At 42.5% G+C, this 15,252-nt stretch overlaps 1 protein-coding gene across 1 annotated transcript in view; it reads right to left on the reverse strand.

Moving 5' to 3' along the window:
• The window catches only part of mnat1 (MNAT1 component of CDK activating kinase), a 30,690-nt gene extending 16,746 nt beyond the window's left edge, over nt 1-13,944 (reverse strand). Inside the window, exons 1-6 of the mRNA XM_076107607.1 lie at nt 13,770-13,944; nt 8,101-8,253; nt 7,648-7,721; nt 5,721-5,824; nt 5,450-5,590; nt 4,116-4,247 (exon numbers count right to left, since the gene is read on the reverse strand). Coding sequence (XP_075963722.1) covers nt 4,116-4,247; nt 5,450-5,590; nt 5,721-5,824; nt 7,648-7,721; nt 8,101-8,253; nt 13,770-13,858 — 693 coding nt within the window. The 5' untranslated portion in view covers nt 13,859-13,944. The remainder of the gene's footprint in view (nt 1-4,115; nt 4,248-5,449; nt 5,591-5,720; nt 5,825-7,647; nt 7,722-8,100; nt 8,254-13,769) is intronic.
• Nucleotides 13,945-15,252: the final 1,308 nt, after the last annotated feature.

Below are 15,252 nucleotides of genomic sequence, written 5' to 3' on the forward strand. Positions count from 1 at the left end.
GTGAATGTCCACATGTGCTGGTGCCAATCAGGGCTGAAGGTTCTCTTTACCCCCTGAGCTGACCCCCCCCCCCCCCACATGCCAGCAATCAAACAACAAGGAAAAGAGCAAAGGGCAAGGGGTTGTGCACTCTCCCACATAAAACTATTGGTTTGTGAATGTTTTATACCTCAACATTTGTAAACAACACCACATTTATACAAACAACAACAAAGACATCTGTGTCTGGTACTATTTGTATAAAGAGCATGAATAAGGGAAATGAAAAAAGAGTGAGTAAGGGTTGGGTTGGGGGGGGGGGGGGGGGGGGGGGAGTATGGAGCGACACCTCGCAGGTAAAACAGGTTAGGCCAGTCTGCCAGAGTAAAGTAAGGCAGAGCCTGGCCTGTGCTGACGAGTACGTCTGCTAAGCAAGGGTCACTGTAGAGGACAACTTAACCAAGTGACTCAGGCCTGAGCAAACAAGCTCACACCATGTGTGTGTGTGTGTTTGTGTTTTCTATGGTAGTCAAATACCACTGCCTAAGTGTAGAATGGAATAAAGCCAGAGAGAACCCGGGGGTTATTTCAGTCAGCTACACATCTATGTTTAGGGATAAACTTTCCACCCACATTTGGCGGACTATGTGTGCGAGTTGCTCTTTGTTTATGTGTGTGTGCGCCTTCTGCTTTCATTAGGTGCCCATGCCGGCCTCGTCAGGTATGTCAGCTGCTCGGCCGCCTGTGAGGAGTGGAGCAGTGCTGGATCCTAGGACCTTTCATCTAAGATGGCGGTGAAAGCTGCCCCAAGGTGGAGAGATTCCCCATCGGTCACTGCTGTCAGGAATGGGAGACTGTAGCAGCTGAGGACAATCCCCAACCTCACACATGCACGCTTAGACTAGAAAACACGATAACTTTACTGGCAAAAATACAACAAAGACCCATTTACTCATACAATTCTTAAACCAAATATATATATATATATATATATATAATTTTTTTAATAAGAACCCTCACCTCATGTCCGTGTTTCGCTCTGAGCAGGTGCCAAGCACAACGACTGTTGTCATCATGACTGTTGTCATCGTGCTTGCCTCTGAAGCTGGTCTTATGTGTCAGACAACAACAAGCAAACCTGTTTAAACAGTGAAGAGTTGCCTCCCTCCTTCGCAGAGACTGTCTTTTGATATCAGCGGACGTCTATTTTAAAAGAGACACTTTATTCTTCAAAGGATGTTTGCTCAGACTGGGTGAGGGGAGTGAACGTCGATGCGTGTATGTGTGCGTGCACCCGCACAAGGGTATGCGTGTGTGTGCGTTCAATAGAGTGCCTACAAAGTGAGGGATTAGTGAGTGATTCTAGACCATTCCTGAGGCAAGACCAGGCCCATCCCACCTCACATCACACCTGGACCGAGACTACTTTCTCTCAGGATCGGCTAACTTCCTCAAGCATCCGTTCACTGACATGTTAACACGCAACCAGAATAATCAGGATCAGGGTTGGAGTCTCCTTCAACAACTCCTGGAAAATCACCCAGGCAAAGAGTAGTGCCAGAGAAGCCGAGATGTCCCCTCGCATGTTCCCGGTAAACAGCATGACACAACTAGAAGCAATGTTGGATCACTCTTTAAATAAAGAGCAGGGAAGCTGAGGAAGAATCGGCATCCTCACGTTCCGTGGATCAAATGGCTTAAAGACTGCCAGATATGTCATTCCTGCAGAATGAATTGCTGGTGGGGTATGTAGCGGTGGGTGAGGAGGTGTTAAGGGCACAATGAATTTCTGCTTCTGTGACTGGTGAACATGCACTTCGACCAAAACAACCAGATGAAAAAACAAGAGGCCCTCTGTCCATTCATCACTGTCACAATCTGTTTCTCCTTTGAGTCCTTTGAATACAAGAAAGTATTGCTACCGGGGCTTCTGCTAAAGAGTATTTTGATTGTATATTATTATCTGTTGGGTGACGTGATCATTACAACTTCTAAGAGCCACAATATAAAATAGAAAAAAAACAGGAACGTGATTATCAAAATGGTTGCCCAAATACAACTTCTTCCTTCTGGATGGAGGTTTAGGTCCCACGGTGTAGAACAAAGCGTTACACAAACAGCTTTTTTCAAGCAGCCGTCACTCAGATGCACAAGTTGAAGCAACATTGCACAGATGCTATAGAGGCAACGCGTATTTGTTTATTCTATTTTAGTGGTTTAAGTGATTATTGGAGCCTTGAGTACTTAATCATGTGTAGAGATGGACGCCTTGTCGACTGCAAATCAACTCTACCTACGGGTAGATTTCAGCACGAATTGATATTCCTGTCAGTGAAGAGAGGAACAGAAATCATCTTAAATGTGACAAAAGGCATATCATGGAAATGTGTCCCAGGTTCAGAAATGTGTTTTTACATTTGCCTCCCCTAATTCCTGCAGAAGAAAAACTGAAAACTTGCGTGGAACAAGGGACCACAAACTCGCAGATGAATGAATTCCAGCGATCTGCAGGAATCCACCGCTCTGTGTTGAAACCCTACCAAGTCAAACAGAAGTCATTCTTATGGACTCTGAAGTGAAGGGAAATCCAAACCCACACGTTCCCCTGACTCAAGCCTCACAGTGCAACAGAGCAGATGCATGGTGGGAGCGCTGCTACACCAACAGGAGCTAAGGGACGGGAGGATGAAGAGAAACGGGAAGAAAGAAGCGAGGAAAAACAATCACAGACGAAGCCAAGAGCAACACAATCGTGCTGCTTCTCTCTCCATCAGCAAGTTTAACTTTATGCTGTGTATCCAAAGGGTGAGAGTCAGAGTACCAAATCCTCTATTTGGATCAATCCAATGTGTTTCCACTGGTGGTAGCCAGTTGTCTCTTTGGGGTTTAATGCGTAAATGAATGCTCTTGTTAAGTCTCCCTGATTATTACTGCTTCTGATTATCTAACCGAGTCGTTTCAAAGAGCTATGCCAGTGGAAAACTCATCAACACATTAAAATGGGCAGAACAGACAAACAAAGTTGGGTTGTACCTGTGTATGTCAAAACCTAGCTCCAGCTTGAGCCTAGGTGAGTACTAAGCAGATATCTCTCACTCGCATCACTAAACTGTGGGAAGACAACCGTGCCTCATGAGGGTTGCTGTGAAGGGGGGGTGTGGGTGATGACACAGCCTATCTCATCACAGTAAAATGAAAATAAACGGCTGAAAACCTGAACGATAGCCAAATGGAAGGTCTCTTCAGACACAGCGAGCACAAAGCTGCAACCCTCGGAGCGGCCGGAGCCCTGAGCCCACATGCTCCCTCTGTGGGTCCCACCGTTCACCCACAGGAATGTGACGACATGACTGAAGGTGTGAGGACTCTGTTCCCACAGACACCAAGGAACATCTTCCCTTTGAAGGTCTGGACTGTTATCACCACTCTATTGTCAACAAGCACTGCACGTGGAGTTTAAATTATAGCACTCAGGTAAAATCACACCAAAGCCATAACTGTTCAGACCCACAGCACCACCAGCAGATAGATTAAAACCACCATGTGACCTTAACCTTCATGGGCTCATTGTAAATATTAGCCATCTGTTATTTATGGTACGTATAGCTTCTTCAAGCTCTCATGTTTCACTCTGCTCATCCTGCTTTCACTTGCAAGCAGCAAAGCCCACTCTGACAAATGCATGCAAGTTCGCGTTCAGACCGACATTACTCCTGTGTGAACACGTGTAGCCCCCTCATCAAAGGTGGTGTTACATAAAGTGTTACATTCGTTACATCAGGTCAGAAACAGCCACTGTGCATATGGTTTTATTTCCGGGAATGCACTTTGCTATGCATGTCGATTATCTCTAATTTAGCCATTTCTGTTTAATACAATGATCATTATTTTATCTAGATGAAGGTATTGATAAGATTACCGTAGAATATCATAGTTGCTAGCTTACATCATATAGCACTGTTCCTCCGGGCTTCCTGGGCAGTAATTCAGTGTCTGACAAGTACCTGAAAGGACACGCCTCCACCAGCGCAGCCTCTTGCATTTCTGAGCGCAGGGCAAGAGTCCATCACTTTGAATTCGTATATGTACAGTTTGAACTGGGGTTAAAGGTTTAATAAGTCTAAAGTTGCACTCACCATATTGATTCCAGTTGAGAAGAGACTGGTAGGCTTGACCGCCTGTTTCTGCTTCTCTATCTGGGTCTCCAGGTTGGCAGCACGGACCTTGTGTTGGGCAAGCAAGATGGTGGCCGGAAGTTGAGACTTCTCCTGGTGAGACAAATGGGATTTGGGATTTTATGAGAACGTTAATCTTGGAGTGTGATAAACGCCACAAAGTGCTTCATCAGGAACTGCTCATCCAAAAGCAGCTGACACTTGTATGTATATGTTGACCCCCCCCATCAGAATAAGGTGCTTTCAGGCCACATTATTGATGCAAGCCATATCAACAGAACTGTGACACTGCAGGGGACGCTACTTCAAGTGCACTGCGCCGCCTTCACCTCCATTAAAAAGCAAGGTCGGACATTTCAATTTCTCAAGTGGAGTGTTGCCAAGCGCTGAAGTCTAAGAGCACAAGCTCGGATACTTAGTTCACTGAAAGGGAAGGACATTTGTGACGGGGTGGACAGCAATGGTAGGACAGTCTGGAGGTGTCTTAACATTTAATAATAAACCAAAAGTGATTTAAAGGATTCCAACACATCTGACTGCAGACATGTACCGCTTTCACTGACATGAGTTGTACTTATTTAGGACAGGTGAATTTACTTGCTTTATTTGAATGACATCACATAATTAACATGATTCTCATTTTACAAAGATTTTGAGAAAAAAAGTTAATAAATAAGCAAAACAAAAATAAGCCTGCAGACAAATAACGTGAAATCGATGTTTACATTAGATAAGAACAATAATCAAGAAGTGTGTCACTTGTTGCCAGTGATGTGTTTTATTTGACCACTAGTTCATCAAACACCAACAAGGAATCTAAATATATGTGTTGGTGTGTGTGCGTATGAGAACAGTGAGCTCTCCGACCACAGGGATGTACAGATGTCAAAGCTCAGGACAGTTCCCAATAGGGGGTGGGTGGGAGGGTAGGAGCTGATCTCATCTGCCTACAGTCAACAGGCCCTGTGCCTTAAACAAACAAACAGCTTAGCCTGCTATCTGCGATGGTCCTTCGGCAGCCCGCTCTGCAGGAACAATCGCTTCCAAAGCCTGCAGCTCAACACAATGGAGCCAGAAGGCTTTGGAATCACAGAATGAAAACAATGCAGCCCCAAGCACAATGACTGGTAATAATCTCTTAATGATCCACAGCCATGAACCCTCAGGCTGAGGGTGTGTGTGTGTGTGTGTGTGTGTGTGTGTGCGTGTCAGATATGGAACATCTGTCATAACGCGACTGCTTTTGTCTTCACCAGACTGTGGACAAATGCACATGAAGCATGTGTGTATCTCACCAGCTCATCCAGCAGAGCCTGCTTGTTCTTCCTCTTGGCCTGTAGCTGCCTCTGCTCATCCTGCAGCAGCTCCAGTCTCCGCTGCTCATTGCCCTGCTGCTCCAGCAACAGCAGCTCCTCCACTTCCTCCTGCTCTCTCGTCTGAGGAGAACAGGGATGTTGCATAAACTTGTGTCACATCTTTGACCAACAGGCGGAATTCCTACCAGCCCGAGCATGACATATTGTACTTGACCCTCTGACACATGTTTGGGAAGATACGAGTACATACCAGTTTAACCTTATTCCTCTGGATGAGATCTCTGTGCTCCTTCTGGTACTGCTCCATCTGCAGCTTGGTATTCTCCACATCAATGTTGTTTGTCAGGTTGTACACTACATGGAGCAGACACAAGCCAGCATTAAAGGTACAGTATACTCCATTAGAAGTGCCTTACGGATAGACAAACAGCTTTAGAACCCCTCCGGGCATCTTTTTCCTATGCAGGATAGAGTGGGCTGTGTTCGTCCATTTCTGTAACCTTCTGATGCACTTTCCAACATTCACATGCGCTGAGTGGCCAGCTGTGTGGAGGTGAAAAAGGAGCCAGGGTTTGAACTTCTCTCTCAGCTCACGTTTTATGTGAACAACCGAGTGCAACACTATGAACGTCTTTCAAGACATTCAGGATTTTCAGGTCTGAAAATATGCACCGTTATGCTGATTTGTAGATAACACACATGTTCCCAAAGCATGGTTTGTACCCACAATACTATTATTTTTAATTATAGTCTAGATCCAAAGAGTTTCAGAGATAACAAACATTGCCATCTGAAAGTGTATAAAATGAGGGTCAATACATGTAGAATTGTTCATATAATGGAATGGTGCAGCCTTATAAAATGACATCTGGTCAGATGTTGTTGTCCAACTGTGGGAAAAATATAACTTCAAGGCTGCTTAAGGGGCAATTTAAGGATAATTTGTAGGGTTTAAATGGGTAAAATAAGAGGAGGTAGTCAACTTAAGAGTGCACACTAAATATTAGCGGTGCACCTTCTAGCACCAGGCCGATGACCTAGCCGTCTGAAATGCCATCAATTTATAATTGGAACTGGATACCTGACTTTAACATGACATTCACATTAGTGTCTCCCCGTCTGGACCTCCCTGTCCCACTCGGCCCAGAGTTTCTAATTGGGACGATGTCACACAAAATTTAAAAAATATTATCTAAACTTAGGGAAAGTTTTGGAAATATTAAACCTGGGGTGGCCAAACATCGGCCCGCAGGCCAACTAAAGTCTGTTGCCCATTTTTAAATGGCCCACGGAGAATTTTTTAAATTATACTAGAATACTGCTTGAGCATATTGCTAATAAATTGCACTGTATTGCACATCCTAGTTAAAATACTAGACGCCGACTAAATTTAGTGAAATTATCTCTGACTTAACCTCTTGGCACAGAAATCAATATTTTACCATTTCTGCCTATTCTGTTTCTAACATCTAAATATTAGACTTAAAGATTTACATCTTATTATCACATTTGCATTGCAAACTTTTAAGTGGGCGCTTAGGCCATGACCAGAAACCATTATCGGGATTTAACAATTACTGCCTGTTTTAATTTATTCATAGATTTACAAATAACAACAGAGGCCATGCACTGTATTAGAGTTTAAAAGTATTGAATTACTCTTAATTAAATTACTACTGAAAGGGCAAACATCAAACTGCTTTGTACAGTTGTGTAGTTATTTTAATAGGTAATACATTTAGAAACAATGATTATCTTTCTGTATAACTGATCACATTTACTATTGTTTGGTGTGTGAATCATTATATTTTCACATTACAATCAAAACAGTTTGGCCACCACTGTATGCAACCTTCATGGTTTAAACATGTATAATACAAGTAGTAATAATCAACCTTATTTGTAGTTCGAGGTGTCCTGTCAAAGGTTTTACAGACGTCTCTAATGAAGGTCTATCGGGGGAAATGCTTCTGGGTTTGTTTGATTTTGTTGCAGCAGCTTGGTTGGCCACTGGGACAAAGTAGCTGACAGGCTGACTGGCCGTATCCTATCCAGCTCTCCTGATACAGCCATGCTTAAAGTCCATGGTGGGTTGCCAGTCAAGACATGTTAGCGTTACACTTATAGGCATCCCTTCTGCTCTTTGTTTCAGCATGAGGCTTCCATGTGGGGCCTACCTATGTCCTCCAATTTCTCCAGGTAGTCGTTATACTCTCGCAGGCTGGGGAAGTCAAAATGTCTCTTGTTGTATCTGCAGAGGAAGAGCAGAACTGATGAGACAAATGGTAAAACCCGATGAAAGCAAATATGCGCCGGCATTAATAGCCTCCATTAAATCAACCATTTTAAAATACCATGTCTGCATACTGGCTAATAGGCACACATTAGATGTCAATTAAGGGGCTATTAACGAACAGATGAGAGGGAGAGAGGGAAGGCAGGGAGGGGCTGAGAAGTAAAAACCTGGCAGTGAAAGAGCCTTCCTGTTTGAGCCCCCCGGGGAGACTCATTGTCTACAAAACAAACAGTGTAATGAGAAAGACAAAGGTGGCTTAAGAAGTGGGAGGAGGCACGAGATGGCACATAAACACACAGAGCCCCACCCCTCACCCACGGTCCCCCTCACTCACATCTTCAGCACCTTCTTGCGAATCTCCACCTCCTTATCTACGGTCGGGTCTTCGAAGAGCTGCACGCGGAAGTTGCTCTTCCTCAGGGGCGTGTCACACTGCACGCAGTTACCCGAGCCACGCGCAAACAGCATCTCCACACAGTTCTCGCATCTGTTGGGGGAGAAAGGACAACGAAACAGAAAAAAAAAAACCATCACGCTGAGTTGAATGTTATCCAGAGGTGACCCCCCCCCCGGGCAGGCCCGAGAGGCAGTTGCAAGCACGGGTGGGCGTGTGTGTGGCTGCTGAAAATACAACTTTCCTCACAACAAAGTAAATTTGTGTTTTTTTCTTTTTATGTCTGTACGTTATCATCAGGCGCAGTGGGTGATAATGGGGCATATGAATATTTCCTCTAAGTGCTCAAAGATGGCTGGGATTATTATTGGAATGTCGATTAGGCAGCCTCCTACTCTCAGACAAGAGGAAATTAGTCTGACACCCCATCAGTGGTGTGTCTGTCTGCACTGGAAAAACATTTGCTTTCTTGTTATTTCAACAGACCTCAGTCATGCCACGTATACATAATAATGGACTGAGGGAGAGAAATACAGACGTACAATTGCAGTGTTTTGTGTATTCTTACTTCATTGTTAAATTTAAGTATTTTGAGATGAATAGTAATTTGTGCTTACGGCTTTAATTTATCTGAAAATGTAAGTTTCATATCTAAAAGAAGCATCTGTATTTTCAAATGCAATTCCAACCTTTCTGCCTGAAAATATCATTATTATTCCTGACACAGTGCCTACATGAAAGGAAGCTGTATTATGAAAGCCACATTTTAAAATATTGTGGAAATCTCAGCAGTTATTAATCAAAGTATCTACTGTAAATATTTTTAACGGATACAATTACTTTCCAAGACAAATAAGTAGCAGTACTGCAGAGTCATGATGAGTTTTTCAGGCAGCCTTTAGGTCCTCATACAACTCTATTCAGTAGGAATAGAATTGTATGTAAAATGGTCGGAACATTCTTCGGATGGAGTTGGAAAATTTCAGGTAAAGCTCCAGGTTTAAACAGGAAGGTTTACTTCATGCACCATGACAACAGGACAACTGTCAGACCGAGCTAAGGGCACAACCCTGAGCTTAGCCATCAATCACACCTTTATGTAGGCAGGCGTTTACCCATCAGTCACACTCAAGTGAGGAGTGGACGCTGAAGACAATGGGAATGTTCCTAAATCTCCCCTGATAGGGTGGAGGGCCTGGATAAACGTTTGCACAGTATACTTTTTTTTAATTAAGTCTCTGCGGAGCTTTATTTCCACAGGAATTCACCTTCCTGCTTGCGACCACCTTCCCAAAAAATGGACCATCTGGTTTCCAAATGTCGCTATCTGCTTTAGAGCGCAGAGAGTTTTTATAATAAAATATAGCAAAGTTGGTGGGGGAAAAAGCCAGATTTTGAACCAAACGTCATTGACGGTATGGTTGAGTCATTTCTTTCCAAAGTCAAGTACTGGGCTTGAGAGCTGGGCCTCGTCAAAGGCCTATTAGAACGATCATGACAAAGCCATCATGCGAGACATTTCACTTCATCAGCAGGATTAAAAAAGAAAAAAAAAAAAAAAAGCAGTTAAAGGTGAAACTGCAAAGCCATGAAGTTTGGCTGTTTACATCTAACGTCTCAGATATGGGTCAAACAAGCCCAACCTGTCAAGTGTGACACCAAGCTTTCATGGTTGTACAACAAATAGACGTTGCATGCGTTGCAGCAGGACTATGTTACAAGCATGCCAGATTAGCTGGGCTTAGATGAAGCCACGAAATAAAAATGAAAAATGACAGAATGACAGACGGAAACATCTGCGTTGTCCAGTTGGTGCTTTAGAGCAGGAGGAGTCCCTGCTCAAGTGCACCATGGAAGAGGCAGATGTTCACTGTGGCCCCAGGCTACAGGAGATCTATAGGCCTCGCCATATGGAGGTAGATGGAGGGATTCAGCCTGTTTCCACAGGCCCACAAAGAGCCCATTCATCAACACGGGACGAGGAGTGGGGCGTAGCTTGCCCCCTGCCCCATAAATGGACCACACATCAGAACTCTCCAAAGGGGAAATCCTGTGTAACTCTAGAGCAAAGAGGTGAAGGTCTAACAGGGAGGGAGGAGATTTTAGAGTCAATTTGCCATCTTACTTCTGAAATGCGCCTTCTCTAAGTGACAGCTTCTGGATTGTGTGCCTGTTGCAATTTGTAATCAAAAGGGGACTCAGAAACCTCTTGCCAGGCTATACGCTGTATTGCTCGAGCATACTGAACAGACAATTAAGCAAGAAGACAGATCTCTAGCAGCTTTCCATCTCTGTGTCCTAGGGCTGTTGTCTCTGACTGAGTACTCCCTACTCCTCCCTCTCTCACCTGTCCTGCTCAGAGCTCCAGGCTCCTATCTGTCCCATCTGCAGCTGTCAGCAGGTCAAAGGAGGGGGTGAAAAGGGTCCTGGCTCAGCAAAGACGCCTCCACACACCATCACTGGTGACATTGTCTGCGTCTTTGCCTTCTTCTTATGCGAAAAATAGCAAAAATAAAACAGCACTATAAAAACACAGGAGTCTGATTCACTTGTTTGTGCCTTAAAGCTCTTCACAGAGCAACGACTGAGTCCTGACGGGGCTGGCTTCGAGCCAAATTCAAACCTGCTATGACACTCTGTCCTGCCCTGTGACCTATACAATACCTGCAGCAGCAGAGTCAAAAAATGCTGAGGCCCAGGAGTATGATTGCTTACACAGGAAGCTCGCATAGGCTTGTCTGATCTTAAAAAAATAAAGCTGAGATTTGGTGTACTTTACAGAGAGGGTTTTTTTTAACCATTAAACAGAGCCAGGATAGCCGGTTCCCCCTGATTCTAGTCTTTATGCTAAACTAACAATCTCCTCGTTGTAGCTATGGTCGTATTTATCTACCTCTCGGCCACAAAGGAAGTAAGTTTATTGATTTACTGATTACTCAGACAATAGTACGTTATGCCCATCAATGTCTATCAATGGAAACAATGAACAGAGCTTTGACTTCTGGATCTCTGCACGCATGAAAAAACATTTTTTTTCCAATTTATTACAGTACATCAACCTAGAAAACTAGCTTCTACTTAACGAGATGTGTCTATCCTCTCAACCTCACTATAGAGCGCGGGCCACTGAAATCACTGCTGTATGTCTCAGCTACTATCATTTGTGTCTGTTCCCAGTGTCAAATGCCAAAGGACATGGGTCCGATGTCATTGTGCGAAGGTAATAAAAAAAAAAAAACACACACATCAAATGCCCCGATGACAGGGATACAAAATGTGCTGTGGTGGGGTTTAAATTTAGATGCATGCTAGAGGTGGAGAAGCTCAACACCGCATTGCATCACCTGGTCAGTGTGGACTGGAACAGCCACTCAATCAGGTACAAGGTAGAGCGAGGCTATTTAAATGTCATTTTAAAAGTGCCGTCATCATTTCAAGTGTTGATTGTAAGAAGAAATGTTATTTATTTTAAAAAATACAGAAGAAAATACTCGTTGCAGTTTCCCAAAGCCCAAGGTGACATCTTCAAATTGCTTGTTTTGTCCAACGCAGTCCACAACTCAAAAGGTATTTATTTTTCAGTTATTAGCTTATAAAACAGAAAACATTTGGGCACGATCCAATGAATGCTTTCCCCTTGGTTTATGACAAAAATCAATAGATTTAGAAAATTGTTGGAGATTCATATTCTGTAAATTAGCTATTCGACTAATTGTTCAGTACAAAGTTAAACATCAACAAGCAAGCCTTAAAATCAGGTTGTTATGTCATACTTTACTTCAGAAACGGTAATAAAATACGCTGTAAAGGTCAGATTCTCTTCTGTGATGTTTCTGCCTACACGAACAATTGTTCACTCTGCAGAAAAAGGCAGCAACCAAGAATTGCAATGTGTACTATATACTGTGTGTGCACGTACACATTTGCCTTTTTAATTTCATATTTTCTTTCTTTTAATTCACTTTTTCAGCACAGAGCTGATTACACCAAAATGTGAAATGGGTAACACATTGCTCACGCTACCGTACAGACCTCCATATCTGTCAAACTCCTGAGGGAAGCTCCAAACAACAACAACCTAAATGACATCAGTGATGAAAATACTGATGCAGTTTGAAGAGTACAGCAGTTTCCAAGTGGAGCATTAATTCACTGTTGCACCCGCTCTGAGGAACAGATCCAAGGTGACCTGGGCTAGGACATCTCACCAAATTGCTTCATTGCAGAATCATTTTTAATTTTCCGTGTGTAGCCCTGCACACAGACAGAGCCGGTGAGTTATGAGCTTACTGACCTGATGACAAAGCATGGCCACTTCCTGATGGTACGGTCAATAAACAGACAGGGTCAAAAAGATGCTCTCATCAGGCTACCACCGTCACTGCGTGATGCTCATGGAGAACACGTCCCCCTCAATTAAACGGCCAGGTTTTTAAACAGATGACAAGGTTAAATATTGGAAAATGCACAGCAGGCGAGATTTACTGAGTACCGACATGAGGGTGACACACAATCAAAAGTGACTTTAGTGGCGATAATAAATACGATCAGTGTAAAATAGTGCTGCAAAAAATTCGGCCAAGCAATTCAGGCAATCAAAATGAAAGGATTCTCTTGATTAATTGTAACTTTTTAAAATAAAATACCATATATTTGCTGGTTACAGGTTAACAAAAGCAAGGACTTGCTTACATTGTGTGATGTTATTGAGATGGTTAAGTTATAAAAAGGTGGAAAGGATTTTGTTTAGGTTGCATTTTTAATGACGTGGGTGAGGTTCGGGTACGGTCTGGGACTGCTCTCTGCCTCTGCTTGTGACTATGGTAGGATCCAGATCGTCTAACATGATTCATCAGTTTAATAGAGTAGTCATACCTGTGATCATGCAGTGCGGTCCTTGTGTAGATTAGATTGTATTTGTTCATTTAAGATGACCCTTTTTACCATCTCTGGAAAAGGTTGTACTCATTATGTGGTTAAAACTTCAGCATACACATCATCCATCACATGTATCTCTGAAATCGTGAACTTTGCAAAAAATGTCAGATTTCAAAGCACTGAACACTCCTTCAGTGGAAAACAATCCATCTGTTAAAGACCTATTTTAACAGCCTTTAAAGAAGGGTACAAACAAGCAGTGCAGGTTGTGTTATTAAGAGTTAACAGTCTGATATGTTTATTAACAATGATTATTAAGATAACATAAACCCACCTATACACTGTGCCAAGTCGCCTGTTCATGCTAACTTTAGTCTTTCAAAAAGATAATCATAGTTAATAAAAATATTGGGTTTATAACTGTCAGGATGCCTTTTTTTTCCACCTTCTTATAGTAACCTTATGCGTCATGTGTTAGAGAGCATAGAAACCCGTTAGCTGAAAGCTCGTGAGGCTTAAACTCTGTTTTCAACGTCTCATGCACGTTAACGGCCAACCATTCAGATTTAAAGTAGAATATAAGGCGTATTAAATATGGGCATAGTTTTATTTTAGGACTTCGCCGCCTGCTTTATGGGTTTATTGTGTTGGTGAATTGTTGCACAAACTCGGGGGTATTAGCTTCCCTCTCTACTTTCTTTTAGCTGTCAGATATAAATAACTTTACTCACAGCGTGTGGCCGCAGACGTTCACCATCAGCTTCAGCGACGGGTTCCTGTATTTGGTTGTTTTGCATCTCGGACATCCCTGGTCGTCCATTTCTGTCTGTGCAACACAAAATAAGAGCTCGAGAGCACTGACAACAACTAGCAGCTCTCCTCTCCTGTCACTTTCCCGGTGGCGAACCGCTGTGTTACACAGAATGCGGTCCGACAAGAAACGCCATTAATAAGAGCTGTTCCTATTTAATGATGACCTCTACAGCAGTGGTGGTGGCCACTCTGTGGTGCAGGCACACCCTGGGGTCCCTGGCGAGTCACGGGGGTCTGAGGGAAAAAGCTGATTATTTTCACGTATAGACGAATGTATAAAATGTCTGTTTTGATTATTGGACTGTCTCGTCTGTGTAGTACCATATAGATTACCCCAATATATACCATGATCTAATGTAAGACTGGACTGAGACATAATTAAAACCAAAAACCTCTCCAGATGTTACTCACCAGGGCTTCTGATATCATGTAGTTTTTGGTTGGATGTGAAACTGAATGTATTGTTTATTTAAGATAATAAATCACGTGAAATAGCCACCAAGTCAGGTGGATATTTCATGTGATTTATTATTGATGCAGGATGAAGACGGAAAGGGATGATTATTGTATTATATTCATAAAAGAGGAACACTAACAGGTAGGTATTTTCAAAGGTTATAGCTCTAAAAAAAATATTCTAGTACAATCAATAAAAGCCCAGCCTATATGGGTATATTGATTTGCTATATGTATAAATGTCAGTTATTGATTGACACCAAATTAGACTCCAGTGCCACATAAGACTGGCAATTATTATTTGCTAAAGGATAAAATGACCAATTTCTCAGCTTTCAAATTAAGTTTTGACGATTTATGTTTTAACAGATTTCACATGGCCGTCGGTGGATTAGTAATCCTTATTTAAAATTGTTTTAAATACTTTTATTTCAAATTATATTCATGGAAGACGGATATATGGTACGCTCTGGGGTTCTAAGAAATATGAAAGGTGAAAATAAAACTGTACAGAAATATTACATCACATGTACTTAATGTAATTGAGGAAATGCTCTGAATTTGCATCAATGACGAGATGTTTGGTTATAGCCATTACTAAATGTTCCATGTTTATGTATGGGATGTAATATGACATTCCTCCTTGATCATTATGTGTTGGGTTTTGATAAACCCAATGTGTGAGTGGCTTGTGGCAGACAAACTGGCAATATTCACACCTTATCTCTCAATCACAACGAGCACCTTGAACTTATCTGTACTGAAAGTAAAAAAAGGGGAGTGCTTTTAAAATATCCCATTGGAGCGGAGTACCTCTGACAAGTCCAGTCTCACTGTCAAAATGTATGTAATGTTTTGTGAGTTAATATAAAATTGTAAATACATTTCACGTTGACACAATGAGAATAGTCCCAGCAGGATTTTTTCCCCCTGGGATCCTCCTCA

The sequence above is a fragment of the Anarhichas minor genome, unplaced genomic scaffold, assembly GCF_050575085.1.
Source record: "Anarhichas minor isolate MPS153535 unplaced genomic scaffold, ASM5057508v1 ptg000040l, whole genome shotgun sequence".
Taxonomy (NCBI): Eukaryota; Metazoa; Chordata; class Actinopteri; order Perciformes; family Anarhichadidae; genus Anarhichas; species Anarhichas minor.